Source organism: Gorilla gorilla, chromosome 2 (assembly GCF_029281585.2).
Source record: "Gorilla gorilla gorilla isolate KB3781 chromosome 2, NHGRI_mGorGor1-v2.1_pri, whole genome shotgun sequence".
NCBI lineage: Eukaryota > Metazoa > Chordata > Mammalia > Primates > Hominidae > Gorilla > Gorilla gorilla.
This window is the reverse complement of record NC_086017.1, coordinates 58,461,355-58,479,053: the sequence shown is the minus strand read 5'-3', so window position 1 is coordinate 58,479,053 and position 17,699 is coordinate 58,461,355. Positions and strand designations below refer to the sequence as shown.

The 17,699-nt window shown below is 52.9% G+C and overlaps 1 protein-coding gene across 4 annotated transcripts; it reads left to right on the top strand.

The window, feature by feature from the left end:
* Nucleotides 1-3,976: 3,976 nt before the first annotated feature.
* UQCRC1 (ubiquinol-cytochrome c reductase core protein 1) lies at nt 3,977-14,954 on the top strand. Of its 4 annotated transcripts, none has more exons than XM_031009181.3 (13): nt 3,977-4,355; nt 4,605-4,745; nt 8,065-8,151; nt 9,168-9,297; nt 9,517-9,715; nt 10,308-10,387; nt 12,486-12,601; nt 12,837-12,980; nt 13,115-13,275; nt 13,392-13,477; nt 13,808-13,896; nt 14,248-14,323; nt 14,766-14,954. In XM_031009181.3, the coding sequence occupies exons 1-13, from the start codon at nt 4,287-4,289 to the stop codon at nt 14,828-14,830; spliced, it is 1,443 nt and encodes a 480-aa protein (XP_030865041.1). In that variant the 5' UTR covers nt 3,977-4,286; the 3' UTR covers nt 14,831-14,954. The 4 variants fall into 4 exon arrangements, with proteins under 4 accessions (XP_030865041.1, XP_030865040.1, XP_063559832.1 ...); XM_031009180.3 differs by having other exon boundaries at nt 3,978-4,355; nt 12,483-12,601; XM_063703762.1 differs by lacking the exon at nt 4,605-4,745 and having other exon boundaries at nt 4,213-4,355.
* The last annotated feature ends 2,745 nt before the right edge of the window (nt 14,955-17,699 follow it).

Here is a 17,699-nt window from a genome sequence, read left to right as displayed (position 1 = left end):
ACCACTGCATTCCAGCCTAAGTGACAGAAAGCCAGACCCTCTCAAAAAAAAAAAAGAAAGAGAGAGAGAGAAAGGAAGGGAGGAAGGAAGGAAGGAAAGGAAGGATGGAGGGAAGGAAGGAAGGAAGGAAAGGAAGCAGGCAGGCCGGGTGCGGTGGCTCACACCTGTAATCCCAGCACTTTGGGAGGCCAAGGTGGGTCGATCACCTGAGGTTGGGAGTTTGAGACCAGCCTGACTAACATGGAGAAACCCCATCTCTACTAAAATTACAAAATTAGCTAGGCGTGATGGCACATGCCTGTAGTCCCAGCTACTCGGGAGACTGAGGCATGAGCATCGCTTGAACCCGGGAGGCGGAGGTTGCTGCTAAGATTGCGCCATTGCACTCCAACCTGGGCAACAAGAGCGAAACTCGGTCTCAAAAATAAAAAAGGTCGGGTGTGGTAGCTCATGTCTATAATCCCAGCACTTTGGCAGATCACGAGGTCAAGAGATCGAGACCATCCTGGCCAACATGGTGAAATCCCGTCTCTACTAAAACTACAAAAATTAGCTGGGTGTGGTGGCACATGCCTTAGTCCCAGCTACTTGGGAGCCTGAGGCAGGAGAATCGCTTGAACCCAGGAGGCGGATGTTGCAGTGAGCCGAGATCATGCCACTGCACTCCAGCCTGGCAACAGAGCGAGACTCCATCTCAAAAAAAAAAAAAAAAATAGAGATCATGTCCAGGGGTGGTGGCTCACACCTGTAGTCCCAGCACTTTGGGAGGCCAAGGCAGGAGGCTCACTTGAGCCTGGAGTTCGAGGCCAGCCTGGGCCACATAGTGAAATCCTGTCTCTACAAAAAATATAAAAGTTAGCTGGGTATGATGGTGTGCACCTGTGGTCCCAGCTACTCAGGAGCTTGAGGTAGAAGGATCACTTGAGCCAGGGCATGGTGGCGTGTGGCATCCCAGCTACTTGGAAGGCTGAGGCAGGAGAATCGCTTGAATCCAGAAGGCTGAGGGTGCAGTGAGCCAAGATCACGCCACTGCACTTCAGCCTGGGTGACAGAATGAGACTCCGTCAAAAATTAGCGATGTTGGCATGTGCCTGCAGTTCCAGCTACTCGGGAGGCCGAGGCAGGAGAATTGCTTGAACCTGGGAGGTGGAGGTTGCAGTGAGCAGAGATCCTGCCACTGCACTCCAGCCTGGGTGACAGAATGAGACTCTGTCTCAAAAAAGAAAGAAAAAAATAGAGATCATAAGACTGAGATAATGAACTCTTTGTAGCAATAAGATACCAAAGTATAAACAAGACATTAAGGCCATGCCAGGCAAGAGTTAAGCCGTTCACCAAAGAATAAACTGTGTTCTAACTGCTGCAAGGTTTTTCTTTTTCTCCAGCAGCTAAACAAGCACTGGCCTTGAGATAAGCAATATAGAAACAATTGCAGTTCATCCATCACCAGACATTGACCCCACAAGCCATAACTATAGCTTTGATTGGACAAGAGATGGATTTTGGTGACTTTTTCCTAATAAGAGACCACTGACCAGGGACTGGCTTCAGTTGGTTTATGGAACCTGTGCACTGAGTGCTTTCGTATCCTTCATTTTGACATATAGGGCTAATTGTATTTCTTTTCTTATTTATTTATTTTTTTGAGATGGAGTCTCCCTCTGTAGCCCAGGCTGGAGTGCAGTGGTGCGATCTTGGCTCACTGCAACCTCCACTTCCCGGTTTCAAGTGATTCTCCTTCCTCACCCTCCTGAATAGCTGGGACTACAGGCATACGCCACCACGCCCAGCTAATTTTTGTATTTTTAGTAGAGACGGGATTTTACTGTGTTAGCCAGGATGGTCTTGATCTTCTGACCTCGTGAGCCACCCACCTCGGCTTCCCAAAGCACTGGGATTATAGGCGTGAGCCACCACGCCCGGCCTGTAATGTATTTCAACGTTAAGTCTCCACCCCAAAGTGAACATGGGTCATATACAACACACGTTTATTCAGTATACTTGCATTAGGACCCCCTTCATGAGTATCTATAGCTCTTCCTGTAACCTGTTGAATATGGTATTTTTTGTTTTTGTTTTTTCTTTTTTGAGACAGAGTCTCGCTCTGTCACCCAGGCTGGAGTGCAGTGGCGCGATCTCGGCTCACTACAACCTCCGCCTCCCAGGTTCAAGCGATTCTTCTGCCTCAGCTTCCCGAGTAGCTGGGATTATAGGCACATGCCATCATGCCTGGCAGATTTTTTGTATTTTTAGTAGAGACCGGGTTTCACCATGTTAGCCAGGATGGTCTCAATCTCCTGACCTTGTGATCCGCCCACCTCGGCCTCCCAAAGGTTGGGATTACAGGTGTGAGCCACCGTGCCCGGCCGAATATGTATGTTTAGCCAAGCCATTCGACATAAAGCTCCTGCCTCTTTTGAAGGGTCTGTCTCTGGTTTTGACCAGAGGCCCACCTCCCAGCCTGCAGGTTGTAACCCTTTATAAGAAATAAAGTCAGCCTGGCACGGTGGCTCATGACTGTAATCCCAGCACTTTGGGAGGCTGAGGTAGGAGGATCACTTGAGCTCAGGAGTTTAAGATCAGCCTGGGCAACATAATGAGACCCCCGTCTCCACAAAAAATAAAAAAAAATTAGCTGGGTGTGGTGTGAGAGCCTGTGGTCATGGCATCTGGCATGATTTTTATAAAGATAGTTTTATTTTAAGTATAAGAGTAGTTTTTGGGTAAGGTGTGGTGGCTCACCCCTGTAATCCTAGCACTTTGGGAGGCTGAGGTGGGTGGATTGCTTGAGGCCAGGAGTTTGATACCAGCCTGGCCAACATGGTAAAAAATGCAATGATCCTAGCCCTTGCCTCTTCCTGTACTTAAGATACTGTCTGACAGGATTAATGATTATGCTTCTGTGACCTATAAACAGATGTACTCTTGCACCCAAACCTTGATGAGATTTAAGCTCTAATGTAACTTCTGAGCACATTTGATGTAATTTCTGAGCACATGGAGAGCCGCCACCACCAGTGTATAAACTGTCGGAAACACTGCTTTGGAGCAGTCTAGCAGAAACTCCCTGAAAGGCTCTCCCGGGTTGCAATTCTTGGTAAGACTTCTGAATAGAACTAACTTTAAATATTTAAAAGCTTGATTTTTTTTTCTTTAGTTGACATAACAAAGCATACCTTAGAAGTCTTTTTTTTTTTTTTTTTTGAGACGGAGTTTCGCTCTTGTTGCCCAGGCTGGAAATGGCGCGATCTCGGCTCACCGCAACCTCCGCCTCCCGGGTTCAAGTGATTCTCGTGCGTCAGCCTCTCGAGTAGCTGGGATTACAGGCATGCGCCACCACGCCCGTCTACTTTTGTATTTTTAGTAGAGACGGGGTTTCTCTATGTCGGTCAGGCTGGTCTCAAATTCCCGACCTCAGGTGATCCGCCCCCCTCGGCCTCCCAAAGTGCTGGGATTACAGGCATGAGCCACTGCACCCAGCCAGAATTCTTTTTCCTCTTACAGAAAAGGAAAGGTTTCACCATGTTGGCCAGGCTGGTCTTGGACTCCTCGCCTCAAGTGATCCACCTGCCTCGGCCTCCCAAAGTGTTGGGATTACAGGAGTGAGCCACCGCTCCCGGCCTCTACTTAGTTCTTTTAAAGAGAAAACTGGCAGGGCGCAAAACTGGCCAACATGGAGAAACCTTGTCTCTTCTAAAGAAACAAAAATTACCGGGCATAATCCCAGCTACTCGGGAGGCTGAGGCAGGAGAATCGCTTGAAGCCGGGAGGCGGAGGTTGCAGTGAGCCGAGATCGCGCCATTGCACTCCAGCCTGGGCGACAGAGCGAGACCCTGTCTCAGAAAATAAAAAATAAAGAGAAAAAAATACTGACTTTCAGCACCGCCTTGTGGTCCCAGGTAAGTTTCCACGCTGGTACTTTAGCCCTGGGCTCGAACCTGCGGACACGCTGTGGCTGCAACTCCCCGCCCGCCAGACCTCAGAGTACGCAGCGCGGCTGGTGAGAAACATAATGCACTCTGACTTCCACGCGTGGAATGGGGAGATGGACTGCACGGCGGGCGGACCTGCTCGGGCTGATGGACGGCAGGTGGACTGATGTGCGCAGGGACTGGCGGCAGCGCGGTCAGAGCCAGCCAGCCAAAGCCAGGCCAGCACAATAGACTGTCCCGGTTCCCGCCAGGAGGCGGCCGAGCACCAACCGTACGGTACTGCGCCTGCGCCGCGACCGCCAACGCGCCCACTCTACGCTTGCGCGGCGCAACAGGGCCGACAGCAGCTGGAAGATGGCGGCTTCTGTGGTCTGTCGGGCCGCTACCGCCGGGGCACAAGTGCTATTGCGCGCCCGCCGCTCGGTGAGGTGGTGGCGAGAGCGCTGGGCTTCGGGACAGGGCTTCGGGAAGCGGACGGGTGTGGGCTGTTAGCAGTTGCAGGTCGAGGTGGGGAGGACGCGGGGTCAGGGCCGTGGGAAGGTCACGGCGGAGGGCGGGGAAAGGTATCTCGCCGCTTGCCTAGGGGCGGGGTTCGGGGGTGCTCCTGAGGACCTGGGAGGTGGGGAGCGATCCCCTGACCGAGTCCTCACTCGCAGCTGTTCCCTTACACAGCCGGCCGTGCTGCGGACGCCAGCCTTGCGGAGTACGGCAACCTTCGCTCAGGCGCTCCAGTTCGTGCCGGAGACGCAGGTTAGCCTGCTGGACAACGGCCTGCGTGTGGCCTCCGAGCAGTCCTCTCAGCCCACTTGCACGGTGAGTTGGGGACGCTTTTGGGGAGAGGGCCTCCAGGTTGGGCCTGCCGTCTTTTCCCTGGTTGGGGTGTGACGTTGGGCTCGAGTCTTCCAGTTTGTGGTTTGGGTTCGGACCCAGGACCACTCACCCCGAGAATGGCCCCATTCCCTACCCTAGCCACGCCTTGGCTTCACGGGACAATCTTCACTATAAGCCAACATTATTTAGCATATAATGCCCATCAAGTAGGAGGCCAAATTCTTTTCCAGCCTTTTGTTAAGGAGCCCATATAAGGGAAGTGATCATGTCTCCTCTTATAATGCGGAAAATGGGATTCAGACACCTTAGGTGACTTGCAGAAGTCCAGGTCTGTCAGCCTCACTGCCCAAGGTCATAATCTCCAGGCTAGACCAGAAATACATTTTAGGAAGAAATGCATTTTAACACTACAATGAAATGTGTGATTTTCCAAAAAATACAGATTCTCTAAATTGACTCAAGAAATCTTGAGTCACAGATAGATATATGAATAGGTGAGAAGATTCCCAAGAAATAATTATCTCCTCCTCGTTTCAGCCCCCAGCCCCAGGGCCAGATGTTTTTATTGACACATCCTTTTAGTTTTCCAGAAACAATGTCCTGCGATTTAAATTGTTACTAAGCATAGGAAAAGGTGGCCTGCAACTTCCTTGTTATATGTCACTTGTTATAGTAAAGAATGCTATATCACATGAACTCTAAAATGTGCTAGATTGTAAGGAGCTGTCTGTGCTCCAGTGCCAGAGAAAGAATCTCAAGAATCTTGCCAATTTTAATCAAAGGATACTATAGATTGTAAAATGCCTCTTGCATTCCAAGATGTTAGATGTGAAATACATGTTCATCTAAGATTGTGTGATATATGGTATATGCATTGACGTCTCTTAGGAAAGCAAATATCACATGTTCTCGCTTATCAGTGGGAGCTAAAAAATACGTACGTACAGATGGAGAGAGTGAAATGATGGACAGTGAAGACTTGGAAGGATGAAGGGGTGGATGATGAGAAACTACTTAATGGGTCCGGGCCTGGAGGCTCACACCTGTAATCTCAGCACTTTGGGAGACCAAGGCAGGCGGATCAGCTGAGGTCAGGAGTTCAAGACCAGCCTGGCAAACATAGTGAAGCCCCATCTCTACTAAAAATACAAAAATTAGCCACGCATGGCAGCACACGCCTATAATCCCAGCTCCTGGGGAGACTGAGGCAAGAGAATCGCTTGAACCCGGGAGGCAGAGATTGCAGTGAGCCGAGATTGACCCACTGCACTCCAGCCTGGGTGACAGAGCGAGAGTCCATCTCAAAAAAAAAAAAAAAAAGAAGAAATTACTTAATGGGTATAAGGTGTGTTATTCTGGTGATGGATAATTCAGAATCCCTGATTTGACTACTTGTGCATTCTGTGCATGTAATGACATTACACTTGTGGGCGGGGCACAGTGGCTTACAACCAGTAATTCCAGGACTTTGAGAGGCCAAAGCAGGAGGATCGATTGAGCCCAGGAATAAGAGGTTGCAGTGAGCCATGATTATGTCACTGTACTCTGGCCTGGGTGACAGGGCAAGGCCCTCTGTCTTAAAAAAAAAAAAAAAAATGGAGTTTCAGGTGTGGATAGAAATTTCTAAAAATTGTGCTTGTACCCCATAAATTTATACCATAAAAAAAAGTCTTGGCTGGGCACAGTGGCTCATGCCTATAATCCCAGCACTTTGGGAGACCGAGGCAGGCGGATCACGAGGTGAAGAGATTGAGACCATCCTGGCCAACATGGTGAAACCCTGCCTCTACTAAAAATACAAAAATTAGGCTATACGCGGTGGCTCACGCCTGTAATCCCAGCACTTTGGGAGGCCGAGGCGGGCGAATCACAAGGTCAGGAGATTGAGACCATCCTGGCTAACACGGTGAAACCCCGTCTCTACTAAAAATACAAAAAATTAGCCGGGCGTGGTGGTGGGCACCTGTAGTTCCAGCTACTCGGGAGGCTGAGGCAGGAGAATGCCATGAACCTGGGAGGCAGAGCTTGCAGTGAGCCAAGATCGCACCACTGCACTCCAGCCTGGGTGACAGAGCGAGACTCCGTCTCAAAAAAAAAAAAAAACACACACACAAAAACAAAAATTAGCTGGGCGTGGTGGTGCACGCCTGTAGTTCCAGCTACTCAGGAGGCTGAGGCGGGAGAATCACTTGAACCCAGGAAGCAGAGGTTGAGTGAGCTGACATCACACCACTGCACTTGTCTCGTGACAGAGTGAGACTCCATGTCAAAAAAAAAAAAAAAGTACTTAGGAAAGTAGATGTGAAAAACTTAAATCAGCTGTGAACAAATAGTAAATTAAAAGACTAGACCGTGTGACCAAGTGGGGTGAGTGGTACGTGTTTCTTTTACATTTTTTTTTTTGTTGTTGAGATGGAGTCTCTCTGTCACCCAGGCTGGAGTGCAGTGGCACGATCTTGGCTCACTACATCCTCTGCCTCTTGGGTTCAAGCAATTCTTCTGCCTCAGCCTCCCAAGTAGCTAGGACTACAGGCACGTGCCACCACACCTGGCTAATTTTTGTATTTTTAGTAGAGACAGGGTTTCACCATATTGGCCAGGCTGGTCTCGAACTGCTGACCTCGTGATCCACCTGCCTCAGCCTCCCAAAGTGCTGGGATTACAGGTATAAGCCACCGTGCCCGGCCTGTGGTGCGTGTTTCACAGCAACCAGGAGGCTGTCAAGAAAATTAATATTACCTTATTGGGTGCCAAGGCAACACTGTATTTGGTGTTCAGAGCTGATTAAAAACAACAACAAAAGAGATATTATAGGAACAATATTTAGTGTGATAAAATATACAGTCTAAACCAATAGTCCCTTCCTTAATGATGAAAGGGTAAAATCATTGCCAGAACAAAGGCAGCGTGTAATTTTTAGAAAGGAAAAAATAAGTTGTTGTTTGCAAATGATACGTTGTATGCTTAGACAAAAACAAATAATTAACTGAAAAGTGAGAGTGAATTTAAGGATTTGTATGCTGGTGAGACCAGGTAAATGTGCACAGTTAGAAGTGTCCCTGGGGGTCCTTGATAGCCAATCAGGAGAGCAATGATGCGGTGTGACGAGTCATTCGACTGCCCCTCTGTTTTCCAGGCATGACTGTGTCCCCAAGCACAGGGTTCCTGCTGGGGCAGCTCTCCCTGACTCCAGGATTCATAAGTCCCTGCCTGGGGCTTGTACTGAGTCACTCAGGTGGGGTGTGAGTAGGGGGCTGGGGAGTGGTTTGTTTGTAACCTTTGTTGGTGGCTTTTTGACCAGGTGGGAGTGTGGATTGATGTTGGCAGCCGTTTTGAGACTGAGAAGAATAATGGGGCAGGCTACTTCTTGGAGCATCTGGCTTTCAAGGTGAGGCTTTTAAAGTCTGTCTCCTCTGGGCTTAGGGCTGCCTGTTGTCCCTCTTGAGGATGAAGGTCAGAAAAATTAGCCTGATTATGGGCCTCAGTTGCGGGGCTGATGTCTGGCTGGCTTTCCTAAAAGGAGCCACATGAGCTTAACCTCTCCTGAGTGGGCATGTATCTGATGAGCCCCTGCATGAGGCCCTCAGAGCCAAGAGGACCCAAGGAACCACAGGAGCCCCACTTTTCACCAGAGAAGCCAGGCCTGTGTTATTTGTATTCATACAGGAGGCCTGTGGAACACACGTAGATATGCACGTGCATTTTAACAAACCCACAGACATGGGCATGCATGCTTGCTTATGAAATGTTCTGCTCTGGTGGAATATCTGGGCATCCCTTGGTTGTAAAGACCCATGTTTTTTAAAGGAATGAAAAACATGGAGAAGGATTATGGGGTGGGCAGGGCCATGGAGCCATAGTAGGCAACCTAGCCAGCTGCAATGTCACAGGTATGTGTGCAGAATTAATGTGTGTGTGCACACCAAGAGATAGCACCACTGTTCTCAACACACAGGACTAGGATTGGGTCCCACAGAGGCCACTAGCATGTATTCACAAACATACAGTCATGGGAATGGCATGGGAGGAGTGGGTTCTATCACTTGAACACAGGTGTGGGCTTACATGACCATGGCTGTCAATAAGGAAGGGGGAGGTGTACTGGTAATGACTCCACAGCTTGTTGGTAAGCTGTTACAGGAGCTTTAGGCAACACTTGCTCTGGCCATGCCCTTCAGTCCTGGCCCTGGCTATCTCTGTTCTGTTGGTGCATGATGCCATGGTTTTGGTCACCACAAGGCCTGCTTAGTGCTTGGTAAACAGACTCTGGGATCTGTGTCCCCAGAGTCTATGCTGAGGGAGGTACCTGTGGACCAGTGGTCCTGCTGGGTGTTTAGCCTCTGAGGACAGGGTTCTTGGGTTCCTGTGTAGCTCCTGATTGTTCCGGTTGATATCTGGTTCCAGGGAACAAAGAATCGGCCTGGCAGTGCCCTGGAGAAGGAGGTGGAGAGCATGGGGGCCCATCTTAATGCCTACAGCACCCGGGAGCACACAGCTTACTACATCAAGGCGCTGTCCAAGGATCTGCCGAAAGGTAACACCTGGAGGAAGAGGCGGGGACAGAGGGCAGGGGAGCAAAGGACAGCTACCTAGGAGCCCCTGGCTGACCACAGAATCATATTACCCTTAGCGTATGGCTTTGCAGCTGGGCAACTAGGGGTGGGCAGCAGGAGATGCCAGGCCTGGGGATTTTATGCTGTCGTTGGTCTGCAGTGGTCCACCTGGCACCTAAACATGTCCTCCTTGCATCTAGCTGTGGAGCTCCTGGGTGACATTGTGCAGAACTGTAGTCTGGAAGACTCACAGATTGAGAAGGAACGTGATGTGATCCTGCGGGAGATGCAGGAGAATGACGCATCTATGCGAGATGTGGTCTTCAACTACCTGCATGCCACAGCATTCCAGGGCACGCCTCTAGCCCAGGCTGTGGAGGGGCCCAGTGAGAATGTCAGGTGAGAGTTGGCTGGCCTTGTGGTGGGATGCTTGCCCCATTCTGGCCTGGCCAGACCCTTTCCAGGTCACATTTTTAGTTGGCTAGCTGTCTGTCGGGGTTATTTTCCTGAGTTATGCAACTGGAGACAGTTTCTATATCCATGTGGTCCAGTGAGTCTTTTTTAATGGCTTTTTGGGCTTCACTTGAATTTTGGGCTTTGTTTTAAGGTATGTTTTGGTGCATGTCCTGACAGTCCAAGGGCGAAGTGTCTGGGTGTCACCTCCATGTGGTCTCTTGTCTCCTTTGTGGATGGCTCCGGGAGCTTTGATGCTGCCCTTTGAGAGTCCCACAGTGTTGGCTCATGCCTTCTCAGAGAAGACTATGAGCCTGTCCTGAAGTCAGGCATGAGGCAAGGGCAGACGAGGGTTGCCCTCTGGGCCCTGGAGGGGTGGGTGGCAGAGATAGGGGAAGGGGGTCGGGGGGTGTGCTAGGGCCCACTCTTCGGAGAAACCATGCCTCTTCTAGTCTGCCTCCTCAGTCCCATTCATGCATGCACCCCAACTCACTCCAGTGTGGTAGAGGTGTTGACACACTGACCATATGTCTTGTAGGAAGCTGTCTCGTGCAGACTTGACCGAGTACCTCAGCACACATTACAAGGCCCCTCGAATGGTGCTGGCAGCGGCTGGAGGTGAGTGATGGACTCGCTGAAGTCCTGGGTAGTGGGGTCCCAGCCTTGGTTATCAAAGCCGAGGTCCTGGTTCCCACCATAGGGGACCTTTCACCCCAGGGGACTCTGCTCCCACCCTAACCTTGAGGGGAATGACCTTCCTCCTGTGCTCTCTGAGGTGGGATAGGATTCTACCCTGCTGCCACCACTGGGACTGGTTACACAGGATGCTGTCCCTCTGGTACAGGTCTGTCTTAGCCCCACCTGGTTCTAGGATACTGAGTTCATGGGCTGGTAGGGGATGTAAGCCCCTGGCCTTGTTCCTTGTGGCCTTGCCCTTGGGAGAGCCAGCCATTAGTTGTGTGTTGATACATGCCTGATAACAAACCAAGAAGTGCCTTGAAAGGAAGGCACAGAAGGGTGGGGGAGATTTCACTGGGGACTCAGAGTTGGAGTTTGGGGGAGGGGCTTTTTAAAGCACCTATAGTTTGAACAGAAGCCTGAAAGGTGGTGAGTGTTATTTAGGTGGGGTGTGGGGAACTGAGCGCAGCGGAAGAGCAGTGTCATGGTCTAAGGTTTGCTCTGCTGCTGTGTGGGTTCACAGTGCAGGTAGGCTGGCTAGAGAGGGGCTGTAGCAGGGACTGGGCAGGAGATGGCAGGAGCAAGGGGGAGCAGTAGATGGACTCCAGGTGGTTTTATAGATGGAACCTGGTTGGGGTCTGGACATGGGTAAGGAACTGAGGTCAAGGTGCTTCCCATCTTGGCTGGTCGTGGTGGCTCATGCCTGTAATCCTAGCACTTTGGAAGGCCGAGGTGGGTGAATCACCTGAGGTAAGGAGTTCGAGACCAGCCCAGCCAACATGACAAAACCCCGTCTCTAGTAAAAATACAAAAATTAGCCAGGCTTGGTGGCAGTTGCCTATAATCCCAGCTACTTGGAAGGCTGAGGCAGGAGAATCCCTTGAACCCGGGGGACAGAGGTTGCAGCGAGCTGAGATTGTACCACTGCACTCCGGCCTGCACAACAGAGTGAGACTCCATCTCAAAAAAAAAAAAAAAAAAAAAAATGCTTCCCAGCCTATGACCTTGGCAGCTGAGTGTGCAGAAAAGACCAATAGGAAGAGCATGACCAGGGGCTTTGGAGCTGGGGAACCTGGGGGCAAGAGCAATCTGACGTGTGTGTCAGACTAGCAGGGCTTGAGCTCATGGAAGGAAGGAATGAAAGGCCAACGCAGGCCGGGCGCGGTGGCTCACGCCTGTAATCCCAGCACTTTGGGAGGCCGAGGCGGGCGGATCACAAGATCAGGAGCTCGAGGCCATCCTGGCTAACACAGTGAAACCCTGTCTCTACTGAAAATACAAAAAAATTAGCCAGGCGTGGTGGCGGGCACCTATAGTCCCAGCTACTCGGGAGGCTGAGGCAGGAGAATGGCGTGAACCCGGGAGGTGGAGCTTGCAGTGAGCTGAGATCGCACCACTGTGCTCCAGCCTGGGCAACAGAGCAAGACTCCGTCTCAAAAAAAAAAAAAAAAAGGCCATTGCAACTGGTGGCACCACAGAGCCCTCCTCTTGTGGAGGTGAGGAGGCAAGATCCAAGGAGTCCTAGGCTATACGTTTGTAACATTATTTGCAAATGTCCCCAGCTCTCAGGGGACCCAAGAGCTAATCACAGCCCTGTAATAGCACCTCTTTCTGCCCCCTCACTTGCCACCCCCTGCAGGGCCAGCAGCCAGAAATACTTGAGGGAGAGCTAGAGGGAAAAGGCAGGCCGGGTGGCTTTGTGCCCAGGAATACCAGTCTTGTCCTTGATGTAGGTGGAATGCATCTTCTCAAGTGAGAACCCACACTTGGATCACATGGCAGCCCATTTTGAAACTCTGAACGCTGCTGCTCTCCTGGGACTGAGGCCATGGGAGCTCTTTGGCCCTGAGGTGCCTGTCCTGTCCACAAGGCAGGGTCTGTCTGAGGAGGACCTTCTTTCCTCACCCTGTTCTAATATCACATACTCCTGGTTTCTCCCACTAAGACAGAACATGGGGGTCCTCTGCCTGTCTGTGAATCGCCCCACGCTGTGCCTTGGGCCCTGGCTGGTCAGTAATGCCACTGTCTTTCTCAGCAGGAGTGGAGCACCAGCAACTGTTAGACCTCGCCCAGAAGCACCTCGGTGGCATCCCGTGGACGTACGCAGAGGACGCTGTGCCCACTCTTACTCCGTGCCGCTTCACTGGCAGTGAGGTGTGCTGCCTGTTGGGCAGGAGTAGTGCTCAGCTGGGGGCCTGTGAGAGGACCCCCATGTGCATGGTTATCCTGGTGACTCCAGAGATACCTCAGCAGTTGGGAAGGGGTTCTGTGGCTGCTGCATCACAGGCACACATGTTCACACACACATATACCCTCTACCCACACCTGCCACCTTTTCTGTTCCCCTGGCAGTCTGGCTGTCCCTCAGCCTTGTCATGTACTATTTCAGATCCGCTACCGTGACGATGCTCTACCTTTTGCCCACGTGGCCATTGCAGTAGAGGGTCCTGGCTGGGCCAGCCCGGACAATGTGGCCTTGCAAGTGGCCAATGCCATCATCGGCCACTATGACTGCACTTATGGTGGTGGCGTGGTGAGTGCCAGAGCGAGCATGGAACCTCGCCTTCAGGGAAGAGAGGGTGCTGGGGCTGTGTGCTCCTGTGCGTGGGGGTCACAGTGTGGGTTGAAGACAAGAGGGTGGGTGCTGACCACCTATCCCCCTGGCAGCACCTGTCCAGCCCACTGGCTTCAGGTGCTGTGGCCAACAAGCTATGCCAGAGTTTCCAGACCTTCAGCATTTGCTATGCAGAGACGGGCTTGCTGGGTGCACACTTTGTCTGTGACCGAATGAAAATCGATGACATGATGTTCGTCCTGCAAGGGCAGTGGTAAGTGGCAGCCTGGTATTCCTAGGTGGGATGGCGGCTTTAACCAGCACAGTGGGAGGCTGAGAGATGACACACTGGCTCAGAATGAATACCACCCCCCCCCCCCCCCACTTTAGGATGCGCCTGTGTACCAGTGCCACGGAGAGTGAAGTGGCCCGGGGCAAAAACATCCTCAGAAATGCCCTGGTATCTCATCTAGATGGTGAGTCCTACAGCTCAGCGGGGAGGGGTAGAGTGCATCTTGCCAGCAACAGCGCCAAGGTGGCCACCGCTCCTAACTAACCAAGGTTAGAAAGGAAAACTTTGAAGACCACGCCATGCCCCATCACCCCACCCTTGGAGATGCAGGCAGGTGTGAGACAGGTCCACAGCCCATCACTACCATAATAGGTGACCATAGAAGAGAGGGCTGTGATCTGAGTCAGCATGAGGTCAGGGAGGTCCTTGTCAACCTGAGGCTGGAGATTGTTTGTGTACCTGTGGGTCCAGGATTGGGCTGGGTGGACCTCTGAGCCTTCTCTCACCCTTAAAGGCACTACTCCTGTGTGTGAGGACATTGGACGCAGCCTCCTGACCTATGGCCGCCGCATCCCCCTGGCTGAATGGGAAAGCCGGATTGCGGTAACATGGACCCCTGGGAGAGGTTCTGGAGTCTTGGCCTGGCAGACACCTGGGAGGTGTAGGGTTGGGGCCTGGCACAGCGGAGCCTGCTCCTGTAGGCATCCCTGGTGTCTAGGCAGCTGTCACCTGCAGGGGTAGCATAGTGGGAGGGCAGGGCAGAGGTGCTGATGGCTGTGGAGATGGGCGGGGCCCATGGAAGTCTATAGCAGGGATCCCTTCAGCCTTTCTCCTTTTGGGCTGGGGACAGCTGCATGCTGCCTGTGGGAGATCTCTGCTAGTTGGATGATGCAGACTGGCTGAGGTGGTGGCTAGGTGCCCATTAGCCAGTATGCCCTCTGCCTCACCCTGCAGGAGGTGGATGCCAGTGTGGTGCGTGAGATCTGCTCCAAGTACATCTATGACCAGTGCCCAGCAGTGGCTGGATATGGTAAGTGGCCTAGGGGGTCTGCTCTTTGTTTATTTCCTCAGGCCATTCTCTTGGCCTCCCATTCCACCTCTGCTCCCGCACTGCTGCTCAGCTTACAGAGCAGCCAGTTAAGGCCCCAAGCAGCTCTCCCCAGTCCCCTGGCTGCCAGGGAGTTCTTGCTCAGAAAACCTGTCCCGGCAGTTCCTTGACTGCCTGCCAAGGTGCCTTCATCAATACCCTGCACCCGTCAGGTAACGGGCACCTCCATGTGGGGTGGGGCTTCAAGGGCCAGAACATGAAGGGACAGGCTCAGCACCCCTGGGGGAATGTTCTCTCCCCTCTTTCCACTCAAAGCCTGTCTTGTGCTGCTCTGGGCAGCATCTCCGAGCTGGGTGCGGCACAGGGCCAGGTGTCCCTGTGCAGGCCAGGTACCCCACCCTGACGCTCCACCCTATCCCCACAGGCCCCATTGAGCAGCTCCCAGACTACAACCGGATCCGTAGCGGCATGTTCTGGCTGCGCTTCTAGGCAGGAAGCCTGTGTAAGCAAGAGGGCGGGGCCGGGGTTCGTGGTCCCCCCCACCACAAACACAGCACTTCGGCTCCTCTAACCTGTGCCACAGGTGACCACCAATAAAATCCTCTGCTGAGAAGTGTGTCATCCCTCTTTTGGCATTGGCATGGAGTCCATGGGGCAGTAGATGGGGAGCAAGGACTTCCCTCTAGTTCTGCAGCTCCTGGAGCCTCCTGCCTTCCCACAGGCTGATGTGTCCTCAGCCAGGGGCAAGCGTGGGGGTTGCAGCAGAGGCCGGAAGTCTTTGATGCCTACAGGGAGCTGAGCCCAGATGTTTCCACTCAGCCACTTAGGGGAGTTCCTCAGCCAGCTGGTCCCAAGATTGGGCTGTGGGAGTCCATAGGAAGTGTAAACCCAGCCATTGCCCCTGTAGGAGTCCCAGCCTGGAATCCCTGCAGGCTCAGGTGGGAAACCCCTCACTGTGGATCTTGTGCCAAGTCACCCCCTGGTGGTCCCTGGTGGACCAGAAGGGGCCAAGGGGTGTCTCCAAGGATGCCTCTTGTGTGTGTTTACTCTGCATTCTGGGAGGAGGATAGCCTGGGGCATAGTGTTCCCATTTGGTTTCTAACTGCTGCCTGGACAAGCAGGGCAGGAATCCTTTGCCTCCGCTGACTCAGGCTCCAAGAATAGCCCTGAGCTCAGTGGGGCCCGAGCCCCCTCCCTCTACTACATCTGTCCCAGGCAAGTCCAGAGCTGCTGGCCTGACAATCCCCTCCCCATTTTCCTGAGGCAGCCAGGACCTGGTACAGCTCTTAGCTACCTAGTCCCTCTGTTATCTCTTTCAGCTCTGGTCCCCATGGTGGGTACGCAGGTAGGCTGCTCCTCCTGCACCCCCCAGTGCTTCCACAGTCAGGTTCTCTGGGATCCCAGGGGGAAGTTGAAAGCGAGGGGCCCAATTTTCCTTTGAGGAAGTCGCTGCCTGGCAGTCACAAGCAGGGTACTGGGACAAGGTCTTTTAGAAGAGGGCTGTTCAGAAGTCCCCCCAGCATCCTAGCTTGGAAGTAGCCCAAGGAACCCTTGTATCACTATCACCCTGCCCCACTGCCTTTCCCTCACCATTGGTTGCCATATGTTGCCAATTCGGAGACATTTGTTAAGCACCTTCTACGGCCCGGGACTGGGGCACTGCGCAGATCATTCTACTTTGTGAACGGCTGGAGAGAAGATGCTGGGCAGCGCACAACCCTGACAGGCCCAACCCTGGGTGCTCATGGAGGTCCAACATCCAGACAGGGGAACAAGTGCCAAGTCTGTTGCCAAGTTTGAGCTTCTGGAGGATGGGGCTTCATTTCTAAGCCCAGCCTGGCCCTTAGAGGCTACAGGTGTGCTGGACACAAGAGCTTGAGTTGCTGGGAGTGGTCTGGTTCTAAGGGACCTTGCATACCAAGCCAGGGACTCTGGTCTTTACCCTGGAGCCATGCTGGGGAGGTGTGTTGGAGGTTACTGTGAAGAGAAGTGATTTGGTCAGAGTTGAGATTCAGCATGGGGACTCTCAGGCTATATTTCTGTATCAGTCCTGGTGAGCTGTGCTGTGGCAGAACAGAGGTCATGGCCACACAAGAACTGGAGCCAGCTGTAGGGGACACAAAGAGGACTACATTCCCAGCAGGGCTGGGAGACGTGGAGGCAGGAGTGGGTTGGAGGAGGGTAATCTTCCATAGTCCAGTGAGGAGTTTGGTGGTGTCCAGGGTACAGTGGGACGTATGGGGCTGGGACCTGATAAAGAGGCCCTGGTTGGAAACAGATGGGGTGAGGTAGTGACTGAGGCCAGGGAAGGAAATGTTCAGGGAAGCTTGGGAGGGAGAAGGATGTGCTCTGGGGGCTCCACCGCCCTGATGGGGTTGTAGGTAGGCACTGGCCTCGGGCTGTGCCCTAGGCTGTGTGCCTCCCAGGAGGCCAGAGCTGGGGCTTCAGAGGGCCACACTCCTGCTCATGAGTCTCATAGAAGCTCCAGACGTGGAGTCATTCCAACCTTACTCCTACCTTCTCAACAGCCTCTCCCAGCACCCTTTGAGAGACCCTCTCACAGCAGCCTGTCCTTTCTTTTGGGGGCACCTCAATTCTGATGAGGTTTGCTTGAGCACCCACCCTCCCAGCTGGGCCTCCTGTCTCCCCTAAGACTGGCCCACATGTGCACATATGTCTGTACCGTACTGTCCATGCCACTGGCCTGCTCTTGCCCGCTCTGGCTGCGCGGGAGGAGGTGACAGTCTTAGGGGGAAGGGGCTGCCTGTGTGATAACATACCTGGTTCTCTGCAGCCACCCACCTGGAGCACACCTTGCAGGGATGGGGGGTCCTGGGACATGGCTGAGGAGACCCTGACCTTGGAATAAGGTTATAGGCCCCATGGGGTCACAGCAGTATGCCCCAGGATAGTTTGGGGGGTCAGTAATAAGGGATAGAGCCCCAGACTTCCTTGGGCAATAGGAAAGCAGGCAGCATGGATGGTCTTCACTGCCTCCAGCTCTGGCCACACCAGAGTCCTCGGGCTGTGGAGGAGTCCAGCCAGTGCTGTCCCCATATCTCCCTGTGGATCCCAGGGGAGACTGTGGGGCCGGGCATATTAGAAGGGGCCCAGCAGCCTTGGTGAGTATAGATGTGCTTTCTGGGCTGCCCAGAGTTATTCAGGATTAGCAGGAAAAAAAGGGGGAGCAGGACCCAGATGGGGGCCTGCCCTTCCTAGCGGTGCCTCTCTGCCTTAGTGTCACCCATCTAATGGAGAGATATGCATATACAGAGCCCCACCTCCTTCGGACAGTGGCCCTGGCCTGGCGTGTGTTGGAGGACTGTCCACAGCCTCAGAAGCGAAGCTGGGGGAGGGT

Bases quoted from the DNA above. Each gene is read 5' to 3' on its own strand.
- UQCRC1 (XM_031009180.3), top strand. From the start codon at position 4,287: ATGGCGGCTTCTGTGGTCTGTCGGGCCGCTACCGCCGGGGCACAAGTG. The intron at 8,152-9,167 runs GTGAGGCTTTTA...ATCTGGTTCCAG, and splicing joins TGGAGCATCTGGCTTTCAAG to GGAACAAAGAATCGGCCTGG. The intron at 14,324-14,765 runs GTAAGTGGCCTA...CTATCCCCACAG, and splicing joins CCCAGCAGTGGCTGGATATG to GCCCCATTGAGCAGCTCCCA.